We start from the raw sequence: 12,823 nt of genomic DNA on the forward strand, positions 1-12,823 counted from the left end.
CCTTTTTACTTTACTCCCACTGAGTTTGAGCACAGCGGATTTGTTAAAGTCTGCTTTGTTCAGCTCAGAGAGGCAAGCCCTTTAATGTTTGTTACGGAGGAAGAAATACAGTTGAAACTTTTTGCTTTCTCAAATATTTTGAAGAAGATGTTGACACATATTATAAAATGTAAGCAGCTAGTGTTTTGTGAACCTCACTGGAAAACTATTTTATACTCTAATGAGCCTAAACATTTTGGCCAATCCTTGTGTGGACTCTATTCATCAGACCGGCATTACATCATCCAGAGTTGGCTCTGATCACCACGCCCCTTTCCAGGTGAAAATAATCCTGCATTCTGCATTGTGAAACCAAAAGGAAGTCGACAATTTTTTTTCAAAACTTCTACCTTAAACTTACTGTTTCAAATTAGAAACTCTATGCTCAAGAGTTCCTGTGTGGTTAGTTGCACCAACAAAAACAAAAAGGCTCATCTCTGATTTACGCCCCATAAGGTTTGATGGTTCTAAGCTTTACAAGAGGAAGATAACAGGTCACTGTGTGTTATAATGGAGCTCGTTAGTTGTCAGAGGACAATGCTATTGTTAGCTAGCATATAATTTGTTGAGCACGACTGAAAAGTAAAATATTCCCCTGGTGATTTGCTCACCTGGAGACCCAATGAGTTAAAACTAGATGTCAACGTAGGACACCACTGGACACTGAGTGGGATTATTTCACCAATTTAATGCTGGTTAGGAGACCAAAGGCAAATGATAGAAGAGGGATCAAATAAAACTTTTCAATCTATCCAACTTGTTCTATGGCAGGCAGAATGGACATATATTACCTTGACAGAATGTTCTTGGGTGGTTTATAAACTAATTTGACACTGGTGGTTTTCTAATGGTTTGGTTTCGCTATTTTACATTAAAGTCTTAAATCTTAATGAGTGTCATTTGTTTTCCCCCCAAAAGGGGGCGGGGACCTGCTGCAAGCCAAAGTTCCCAGATGTGATGGTCTGACATGTCTCAGTCCCTTCAGGAAATCACAATCTTGCGATCGCGAGACGTAACGCAAATTCAAACAATCTCCAGAATTTGATGGGAGCTTCCAATTTCTCCACAGTAAAGCGATTTATTACAACCAAATTAAGGCTTTTAACAAAAATAACTCCACTAATACATTAACAGCAGATGCTCTACGTCCTTTACATTGCGAGTGGAGTCACCGTAGGTCGGATTTGTTCCGACACATCCCCCAACAAGATCTGTACATTACATCAAGGATCACCTGCCTGTTTTCTGTATTCCTGTTGGTGTTCCCAGACGGAGAGACACAGCCCGCTGCTCGGTGTGCGCTCTCGTGCCTCTCTGGACGGCGGGAAGATGAGGGCGTCTGTCAGGATGACTCGATACCTGGAGTCCTGGGGAGCTGCCAAACCCTTCGCCAACCTCCACCATCGAGACAGCATGACCACAGACAATGGCAAGATCAACACCACCGTGAGTGCTCTTTGTCCCTGTCACACAAACACACACTAACATTCAGGTATCAGCTACTTATAGTCAGAGTGCAATTCCTGTTTCAGGACGTTCCAATGGGGCAGTACCACTTCCAGAGACGAGAGAGGTGAGTCAGAAGCTTTGATGCGTCTGTGATCGTGACACAAGTAGCGCTCTGTCAACACAGTATTTCATCACATAAACAAGAGCTCTTCTACTCTTTGTCCATGTTTAAATCTGTCCTCTCTTCTCTTCAATCCCAGGTCCAAATCTCAGAGGAGGAGGTTCGAGGAAGAACTCAATGAACGAATGATCCGCACCATCGACGGCATCAACTCCCAAAAGTAAGCATCATTTCTGCTGCCGCACATCTGAGCTCTGCATCACTGTTAATGCTCACAAGCGAGGGACAGGCACTTCTGATGAAGGCAGCAAATTAGTGGAGACACCAAGTTCACAACTATATTCATCTCTGATGAACGTACTCTGTTATAGCTATTATATGTAGTATACACCAAAACATAGTGGTTTGAAGTAACCTCTGAGTCAATCACACAACGTCAGTCAGTTAAAGTGTGATCCAAAGTGACACAGAGAAATGTCAACCAAGGCTACATTTGTTTTATCATGTTTTATCGATGTGATGATGCTTTCATTTATTTATTCTATCTTATTAAGATTTTTAGTGACATACAATTAAGAGAAAGGACAACATTAAAGCTCCCAGCAATTGAAGCTAAGGTCAAGCATAACATTTGTATTTATTTCAAGAGCCGCGAGATGCAAGATAATGATCATTTTCAGTTTATTTATTGGTGTTTTGGTTCATGACTGAACTGGCTTGGTCCTCTGTGCTGTCTGTCTCACGTATGTCTTCAGGCAGTGGCTGAAGTCTGAGGACATCCAGAGGATCTCATTGTTCTTTCACAACAAAGCTCTGGAGAAAGAGGTAGTTGAATGCATGTAAAACACCAGCGGCACAGTTCACTGGGGAAACAAAGCAATGGGATTGTAGAGGAATTAATGGAAAAGAAGTCCTTACGGAGGCTGTACAAGCTTAATGTCCACTATATATTCTATACCACTAATGTATCTTTAAATGTCCTTTTCCTCTCATGATTTGTAGATTGTTTTTGCTTCATATTTGCCTTATTACAGTATATTTCCGTCGGATATATTGTGTGCTATTCTAGATTTTGCTTTGGCACATCATCCTGGAGCTAATTTTTTGCCTTATCTTCTCTCAACAGTACAGATCTACTACATTACCTGCCTTCAAGTACTACGTCACCTGCGCCTGCCTCATATTCTGCTGTATATTCATTGTGCAGGTCCTCGTCTTGCCCAAGTAAGTCTGCACCCCTTTTTCACAGGATTTAAACAGCGTTCTCCCCGCAGCATCAGAAAACTGTGGCAGCGGCTCGATGTGGAAAAGCCATTTGACGCCAGCTGTCTCATCAACAGGGCCGCGCTGAAATGAAAGAGGCGGGGGAGCAAGAGGCGGAATGTTAAAAAGCTGATGGAGATGAAAGAGCACCATGTCTGCCTGTGATTATAGATCAGGTGAATCAAAGTGTGGCGTCTCTTTAATGGGCAGGAGAGAAATTCGCGGTCATGCTAATTTACTGCTCCTGGGAGCCAAAGGTGTAATTCAGCATCTGAGAGGCCATTGATTTTCTAATTCACCTCTCTCTCTCACTCGCTTTATCTTTGCTCTGTTTGTTGCAGCATCGCTCCGCACATTTAGACGTGACATCATCTGTTTTATGGCAGGCGTCTTTTAAATCAGCCGTATCTGTTTTCTTTTAGAAAAACTGATACACGAGCAAATTTCCTCTTGTAGCGACAGTACGCGCTGCTGTTACGCTACAGCAGTGGAGATGGATGGATGGCAGCTCTGAGGCAGAACACACTGGAACGTTCATTATATTCATGGCGATGGATGGCACCGCAGAGGGTCGAGTGGTGCCAAGAAAGTAATGTGTGTGTGTGTGTGTGTGTGTGTGTGTGTGTGTGTGTGTGTGTGTGTGTGTGTGTGTGTGTGTGTGTGTGTGTGTGTGTGTGTGTGTGTGTGTGTGTGTGTGTGTGTGTGTGTGTGTGTGTGTGTGTGTGTGTGTGTGTTACAGAACTGCAGTGCTGGGGATCTCCTTTGGCCTGGCATTCTTGTTGTTGGCTCTGATCCTGCTCCTTTGCTTCGCTGGTCACATTCTGGTGGGTTTGTATGGATTTACCAGTGAACACACACGAACACACACACACACACACGCGCGCGCGCGCACGCACGCACACACACACACACACACACACACACACACACACACAACACAACACAAACCAAATTTGTTTCAGACAGAAATTAAGTAAAAACTGTAAAGCAGAGGTCTTTGACCTTTTTTCTTCTGAGACCTACTTTGACAAACTGAAAGTTTCTGAGAGCTACTCATGTTTAGCAACATTTATTCACATAGCTGAGCTCCACAAAACCAGTTCAATATGCTTCTTTTATGTGAACAACAACAAATTGATACTCAACCAAGCAGCAACCAACCAGTGATGTCACCCATTAGTTTGTAAACTGCCATTATGAAGACTCAAGTTTAGATTTAGTCTAATCTCTCATTTTAATCTTTTATGATTGTGGAAATCACTGAGCTATTAAGTGAGCAAATCACAAGATTATTGTCAAATTACCCCCTCCGGACACATCATAGTCTTGTACTATCACAAGATCAGTTTATGACCTTTCATAAATGATCTGCCCATTAAGTTTAAACTTTGAATCTGCTATAATAGAAAGGCTTGCCATAATTTTGTTCCATTATGGTAATTGTCTTAGCTTTTTGAGATTTAGCATTTTGTTTCGTTACATAAAGTTTGTTGTTTTGTATAAATGTCAAGCCTTTCACATGTTTTTTTCTTCTTTCGTATCATACAACGCAATACATAGCAATTATTTTAACTTGAAAGCTTCAATTTCCATCTTTCATTCAGTGATGTATTACTATGACTCAACTGAATGAAACACAAAGTCCTGTTTTCATTAAACAAGTGTTAAACTAGACACACTTGCAAAGCACTAGTCTGCTGCCTGATGAAAACTGCTTTGCGATAGTGATTGCTGGCACTGCATCACCTCATCTGAGCACCATGAACAGGCTTTCAATAAAAACTATGGTAAAACTATTTCACACTAAAACACAATATTTTTATTTGAACCACCACATGGAGCAGCTCCTTCATTTAACACTGTTCAGTGTAGGAGCTGAACAACTTAATGGCATGTCCCAAAGGAACCCGGCTGCCTTTTGTCTTCTTCCTTTTCTCGTTACATTATTGGTTAATTCTGATGTGAAATTTAAATGCTGCTGCTGAAAATGAATCCTATAATGTTACTTTATACATTTTAGATGTTTAAATGACAATTTAATTCGTTTATATTGGAGAAACAGCGAGTGGATTATCTGAGAGGCGGTAAACAAAAGCTCATGCACCGATTCGCTGTTTGTTTGTTATCCAGCACGAATGGAGCGATGGGTTACATTTCCAAGCTGCCAGAGGTACCTGTCACAGATGTTTTATGGATAGATCCGATCAGTACATGATCTCTCCCTTAGGACCCCATTTCCTCCTTCTTCCTTCTCAAGAGGGTATCGTGGGTCACTTGTAATTAATGGGGGTTATCAATAACCTTGGGTCTGTCTTGACTCAGATATCAGCTTTCTGTACAGCTTCAGTGGAAACTGAAAAGGGGAGATAAAGATCCGGTTTGATGAGTTTGTTATAACTATCAATTTACCACTTGATATATTCCCAGTAGAAGCTGCTGTAGTTACTGTTAAGATCACAACTGACCAATGAGAGGCCATGAGTGTTTGCGTATGTGCGCGTGCTTGTGACAAATTAATGTACATTTGAAAGAAGTTTGAAATTGGAAAAGGAAGAGACACAATTACCAGAATAACACCGGAGTAACACGAAGAAACTTCTTCAGCTCAAACATTTGGGGGAGAATAAAAAGTTAGATGTTTTTTACTGAAGTTAATTTCACTCATTCAGCTAACTGTCAGCAAAGCTCTTTCAAAACGTGGCGTCTACGAGCTGCGGTCCTCAGACCCTGTTCTGATTTAGTCAGATATCTGCCCTGAACTCTGAAGAGTTCATGAGACTTTTTAAATTGATTTCCAACTCATCCGTATCCTTTTTATTAATCAGAGTCCCCAGATGACAGCAATTCTCTAGTTGTACGAGCAGGAGGAGTAAAAGATTTCCCTACGAGTTGCATCCTGTTTTTTGTTTTTCAGAGAGTCGTTCTTTGTGTTTCTCCACTGGTGTTTGTCCCTCTGTCTTCCTCCTCCAGTCACTCCCTTTGTTTCTTCGTATCAACAGCAGGGAAGGAAGGGGTCCTTCTGCTCTCTTACATGGTTCCCGACTTCCTCCCGCATCATCGTCACCAATAACCCCTGGCTACGATTGGTGCTCACCATGACGACCACTGCTCTCATTCTGGTGATGGCTGTCTTCAATATGGTGAGAAGTCTGCTGGTTCTCGTAGCACTAATGGTCAGCATTTCTTCTGATAGCAGCTACAGGAAGACAGTGGACATTACTTGACTTTAATAAATCAGAAATAATAATAATAATAAGAGCATAAAATCATATTGAAGTGTAAAACATTACCGTGGAGAAAATATCCTGCTGAGTATGTGCTGAGCAGGAGTGAGTCCCAAGTTGAGTTAATTGGCTGGTATACAGTTGCAATTAAAATAATTTAACCCCACATTTTTATCTTTTTTTTTTTTTTTTTTTGCAATGCAGCCATCTCATAATTATTGAACTCCTGTCTGATGTCGCTGTTTTTTAAATCCCTTACGAGCAGGTTTGCAGTGCTCTTTGTGAAGTACAGGAATACATCCATGTTAAGTTGTGGCTTGTTTCTAAGGTTGCGTAATCACTATGGTGATAAGTTTACGTGCAATAGTCAGTGATGCAGTCTATATATTTTAATAGCTCATATTGTTGACTTTATTGAAATGAACCTTCGAGACTCACCAGTATCAGCCAGACGATTTTATTGCCAATAATGGCGTATCGGTACTGAGGTATGTCGGCAATATGCATTTTTTGCAGAACATAATGCAGAGGAAGATGCTCGGGGTAAATTAGAATTGGTTCTATGTTTGTCTAATAGTTAATTATTAATTAATAAATTGCCGGTGAAGATTCGGTGCTCTTACTATTAACTGTAAAATATAATTCGTCCATATTTGTTACAAGTGTCAAAAGTGTTTGATACCTACATTTGAAGGACCATTACAAAAAAACAAAACAAAACAAAATCGGTGTTAATACTTGTATAGTCTATATATAATGAGTATCAGCTGATATATTGATATTGGAAATTTTACTCCCTACTGTCAGTATTGTCCCAAAAAAATCCAGTATCTTCCAAAAGTCATTACTCTGCAAATGTAATGTAACTCAGCTCACCTTTGATCTTCTGTCTTTTCTGTTTTGTTGGTTAGTTCTTTGTGGAGGATCCCGGGGGATCTATAGAGGATGTCCTGACGACTGTTTCATCTGGGAATCTAACCAACGACAGCCTGTTGGACTATATGGAAGAAAACACAGGCAAAAACAAGTTTTACCTGCCAGTGAGTACAGAAGGGAGACATCAACAACATGAGCTGGGAGAAGGCTCCACCAGTCTCCACAACTTCTCATCTCATATATCGATCTAAAACTGCAACATTGAAAATGTGTTGTCCGTATTAGCTCCTCTACTCATTTCATTTTGAAGAGATATATTTGGCTCTTGTCTGGATTTCCCTAAATTTCCTATGTGAATAGATAAGATCTGGTCACTCTCTATTGGAGATTGTTTCCAGTTGTTTCATCCTAATGGGTCTTGACCTCAGGTTTAACATTGAAACTGCAGCCTTTAACCAATCAGTATTGAACACCATGTGATATGTTGTGCGCCAAAACGCACCTGTAAACAACAGAGACCCTCCCATAGTGTGAATACACTGCAACAGTATGCTGGTAAATGCACACTGCAAGACTGTGGCGTCAATTCTTCAATGTTTGCTGGTGTTGCTGCAACGTTTCGTATCGTTTCATCGAGCTCTACCACTGCCTCCATTATTGGAAATACAGTTCAAAACAAAAGCTAGGGTTCAACATTATCTGACTAAACACCGAATGACACCATAATGACTTTTGGAAAAAAGTCAATAGACTTTGTATTTTATGAGAGAAGTTGAATGGGAGTCGATGGAGGCTTTTTGGAGCCAACTTGTAGCGGCCCTGCGTGATAGTGCACTTTCAGGCACCTGGGCATTGGCCGCACTTTTCAGACCTGGAAGATACGTCCACTTTTATATCCAGTCTATGGTCGGTGTGAACACAGATATGAATCCACTGGCAGGCGTTTGCTTTGGGCAACATCCCTCACTGTTCGCTGTTACACAGCTCTGTCTCTTCACTGTAGAATAACAATAATTCAAACAGACAACCATGTACATATTTTCCCAGTTGCGGGAGGAAGCTTTTGTATAGCTGTGTAAAATCTGTGATGTCAATGAAAGTCCCTCCAAGGAAAACAAAAATGTTTATTTAAGTCACCAGTGGCACCAGTTGTCAGACCTACAGGGAAATTCCTAAAGCTCAAAGCTCTCATTCATTGTCGTGTTTATTCTCGACGAGCCTTGTCACACACACAGAGCGTACTGAACTAACATACTATTAAGTGTGTTTTTCTATAGGAATTTTGACATATTTTTTCTGGCATTATGCACACTCTGGTTCTGTTCTCGCATGATTCTTGTTTGTAGACTGACTCGCAATATGTTTTATTTTAGCTTGATACATCCACATAACACAGAGCATATACATTTAACTCATCTGCGGCACGTTACATGAGTGATTCACCTCTGTAGGAAGTGTTATTGGTGACCATGTGTTTATTTATTTTTTACTCTCCAGTACTTCATCTACTGCTGTATTCTGGGCCTGGTGTCGTGCTCAGTGTTCCTGAGGATCAACTACGAGCTGAAGATGGTGGTGATGCTGGTCGCCGTGGTGATCTACAACATCATCATCCTCCAGACGCATGCCTCTCTCCTGGACGGATTCAGCAAAGCGTTGTACCCCACCGACAAACTAGACAGGTACCCGCACACACGTCCTCATCCACTACAGGCAACGATGAGACAGTTATTATGATGAGGCCCACTTAAGGGCTATACTGTGTTATCTGTTTGAAACCCTCCGCCCCCTCCCCACCGCCCTCCCCCCGCTGACCCTGCAGCCTGCTCGCATCGCTAGAGCACAGCCTGTTAAAGTGACTAATGAGACTGGACCTCGGTCTTCAGGGAGAGACTGATGCTGAGGTAATATCTCATATGACTGTCGATCAAGTGTAACCCCTGGAGACGAGGGGGAGGAGAAAGAGGAGGAGGAGGAGGAGGAGGAAGAGGGTTAGGCTGGGTTAGGGTTAACAGAGCTGAATTCCTTTCTCACGTTTGACTGACAGCTGGAGTCTCACTGCTGAGAAAATCTCATTATGCAAAAAGTTTTCAGGCCACCGACAGACTGCAGAATGAGGTACTTTTTTCTCACTCTGTGTTTTTTTCTCTCTCACCTCGGCTTTATTAGCATGAAGAGTGAGTGCACTGCTTTTGAAAAGCACCGAGGCAAATAAATAATAATACTTATGAAGTCCTAAATAAAAAGGGAATGGACCAGGGCTGCCCGAGGAGTCGGTTTTATTTCTTGACGAGAAGTAATTTACACTTCATCACCTGCTGCGAATGCTCTCACGTGTCATCAGAGGAGCCGACTGTAGATCAGATCTGGTGAGCGTCTTCTCCACCTCCTATGGGTTGTTATCAACAACCTGTGTGAGAGTATACCAGCGACTGGTGTGCCGGACCTTTGTTGTCATGGTAACAACAATAAACACGTGAAAATGTGTTAAGGTTTGTGAATAGTTTGAGTTAAAAAAAAAAAAAAGTGATTTTTATTTAAGTTTAATTACGAGATGTAGGTTAAGATACGTACGTGACATGAAATAAATTCAATATCTTAACATGCGTGTCATTAACATGCGTCGGTTCATATAGACTTTAGTTTTCATACGGAATAAAACAGAAAATCCTGGATAGACTGATTAAAGGGAAGTAATACATGTAAACTACATGAACACTGCACAGAACAGAAGTATTCAACATACATGATCTCGTAAACAGAATCTTAAAGGGATTAATTCTGGTTTCTTTACAATATCTTTTATTTTAATGGACCATTTATATCTACAGAAACATATAAACAGATACAAATAATGTCTGAAAGCTTTTAACCAGACATGCCCAAATTATTTCTTGTGAAGGGCCAAAAATAAATCGGGATTCATTCAAATATTAAATATTTTACAGAAAATCAACATTCTAAACTTAAAATGATATTTCACAATAATTAAAACGCAGCAATTATTGTCATAAACAGTCGTTTTTCATTTTTTTTCTAAATGTTCTCTTGTCAGTGTGTCACTGCTTCGATCTCTCATTTTGACTGGCAGCTCAAAGTCGTAGGACACTGACAGCACACGAGCATCAGCAGGAGAGAGAGAAAGAATACCATCGTTCTACGTCGATTAGACGTGTGGGCCAGTCAAGAGGGACGCTGAACAGCACTGCGCTAAGACTCTTATTATTATACTTCATAAAATGTACGGCTCTTAGTCATTACTGTTCGGATTTTACGGCCCCAAATTGGGCTGCGCTGCTTTAAAGGATCTGCACGTGGTTGTTCGTGTTTGTGCCAATTTACTACAAATCATGCACACCGTACATTGTAGCTGATTATTTTCCAAGAAATAAATCAAGTCTGTTCCCTAAATTCCAGGGAGCCATTTAATTCTGTTCATACAGGATGAAAATCAAGCAGCAGAGAAGCTGATTTGCTGCATAAAGTAGTGATTCATCACCATGAATGTCAGCGTGTCTACTTTGTGATGAGAGTAAAAGCAGATATGTTGTTCACTGTGATGTCTGAGTTATGAGTAGATTTTCATTTTGTAAATGTACTGAAATAAACTGAGAGTAATGGCTGTCTGGAAGGCTGCTAAATAACATTATTAGCAGGAACATAACATGTACATAAATAACAATAAATGGCTACGACATAAAACATTTTTTATTGTTGACAAATCCCAAAGAAAGACCAAAACCAGCCATCATTGTCGATCTCTGAATACATTACAATATTCTCCCATCTGTCACCCGCAAGCACGTCAGTTCCTTCTGAAGAAGTCTATTTTTAAAACCACGTCACGAATATGATACGAGAAAAGCTCTGAAACTTTTGTCATCATACTTATCAGTAATTGTTACTTCAGCAAAAGGAAGAAAATGGACTATTTTCAGCTGTGGATGAATATATATTTGATGTGCCAGGTCGTAGGGGCTGACTCAAAATAAACTACAGTGTGTGTGTGTGTGTGTGTGTGTGTGTGTGTGTGTGTGTGTGTGTGTGTGTGTGTGTGTGTGTGTGTGTGTGTGTGTGTGTGTGTGTGTGTGTGTGTGTGTTTTTACAGTGAAACAAATAAAGAATGTGTCCAGACTATCTGACATGCTGTAAATACATCAGGTGTCTCCAGTTAAACAGTGATGAACGACAATCCTAATCATGTGTGAAAACATTGCGTTCCTCTCGCTGTGTTCAGACCAGGAGTCCTGAAGGATCTGAAGACCATGGGCTCTGTGTCGATGTTCATCTTCTTCATCACGCTGCTGGTCCTGGCCAGGCAGGTGAGTCGCTCTCTCGATGTCACAGTGACGTCACTGTTCATCACCGTGTAATAGTGACACACATTTTTTTTTCTGTAGGTTGGGTCACTCACTTCAGACATCCCTATCAGATTTTGGCACAGAATCAGAACTATTTAAGAGATCAGCAGATCTAAAAATAACTTTTACTCCTCTCCAGAGTCATTTTTGCGAAGCAGGGTTGAAGGATTTGGCTCAGATGGACGTGTTCGTGGTGTTGAGACCTAAACTGAGCTGACACAGATCTGTAGGTGTTTCATCTTTTTTTGGCGGGGTACCATCCATCATCTGTGACCTCGAAGCAGATGTTCTGGATAGAAAGATCGACCCGCAGGGCTGCAGGACCCAAATCTGGGGCTCCCGAGAGCCAAGCAGCTCCGTGTGTTGTTCTCATTCTAGGTCACTGTCACCAGAAGCGAGGAAGATATTTGTTTTGGAAACACAGCTTTGCTGTGTAAAACTCTTTGTTGCAGGCTTATCAAAGGGTAATTGGGCTCATTCCTCCGGATGTTGTCTAGCTGTAAATTAGTGCCGAACAAAGCTTCATCAGTTTAATCAGACAATTCTGGAAACAGGCCGTAAGGTTTTCTGAGTGCTGCTTCGACACAGAAGTACGTGAATCAGAGCCGGATGTCTTTTTTTTTTTTTTTTTTTTTACGCCTTTAGCCTGCTATTAATAAACTTCCCTTGCAAAATTTTCACCATCAGCCCTAATGAGCCTTTTTTTCCCGGCCATTTAGTCAGAGGGAGGAGAAACCGCGTTTCTAGAAACGAGGCATCTGTAATTCATCCCTCAAGAACAGATGCTCAGTGGAGCAAAACTCATTTACAGCCTCGTTAGCTGGTTTCTAAACGGCATCTGGAATGAGCTCCGTCTCTTCTGGCCTACTTTTCTAGACTCGTGGAGGTGCTGGAGATCCTCTCTCCTCACACCAGGAGAAAGCGCTCAATCTGGACATACGTCTACATGCACCAATTATTCTGACTGACTCTCCTCAGAGGCCAGAAGCTCATCTATTTCATCTCCAGGCCATCAACGCGGTAGCACAAGATGCCAGCGCAGCGCCGGATAGACCTTCACTGTTGGGGGGCTTCTAAATTGGCACCATTCTTTAATCTCGAGGGAAACCTATTCAGTACACACATACATCATCCAGACTGCTAACCACACGTATGAAATAGATCTCACAGGGGACTGAAAACCCTCCCACTCACGTGCGCAAACACACACACACACACACACACACACACACACACACACACACACACACACTGCAGGGGCCGGCCAGCAGGTAGCCCGGAGCCTTCAGAAATCCTCCATATGACGGCGTGTTCAGTGGACCCCATCTGATGCTCAAACACACACTCCCCGGACGTTTTGACCTCGATTTGTGAGTCTTACTGACATATTTAGATGTGTTCCAAACTCCTTCGAGCATGAATAACCAAAAAGAGAAAGAAGAAAAAGAAGCGGTGGCTATCTTTTATGCAAAGCAGTCCCGTCCGCTCGC

General features: G+C 41.6%; 1 protein-coding gene across 2 annotated transcripts in view; it reads left to right on the plus strand.

Moving 5' to 3' along the window:
- adcy2b (adenylate cyclase 2b (brain)) overlaps nt 1-12,823 on the plus strand; it is a 53,193-nt gene that overhangs the window by 32,532 nt on the left and 7,838 nt on the right. For both annotated transcript variants that reach the window (XM_069703441.1, XM_069703440.1), the window contains 10 exons: nt 1,309-1,485; nt 1,572-1,612; nt 1,749-1,829; nt 2,365-2,434; nt 2,736-2,833; nt 3,612-3,696; nt 5,872-6,012; nt 7,008-7,136; nt 8,470-8,654; nt 11,210-11,294. In XM_069703441.1, coding sequence (XP_069559542.1) covers nt 1,309-1,485; nt 1,572-1,612; nt 1,749-1,829; nt 2,365-2,434; nt 2,736-2,833; nt 3,612-3,696; nt 5,872-6,012; nt 7,008-7,136; nt 8,470-8,654; nt 11,210-11,294 — 1,092 coding nt within the window. The remainder of the gene's footprint in view (nt 1-1,308; nt 1,486-1,571; nt 1,613-1,748; nt 1,830-2,364; nt 2,435-2,735; nt 2,834-3,611; nt 3,697-5,871; nt 6,013-7,007; nt 7,137-8,469; nt 8,655-11,209; nt 11,295-12,823) is intronic.

This window comes from Brachyistius frenatus, unplaced genomic scaffold (genome assembly GCF_029030835.1).
Source record: "Brachyistius frenatus isolate BFR_SWC_R1_liver_20210118 unplaced genomic scaffold, ASM2903083v1 Contig_46, whole genome shotgun sequence".
NCBI lineage: Eukaryota > Metazoa > Chordata > Actinopteri > Embiotocidae > Brachyistius > Brachyistius frenatus.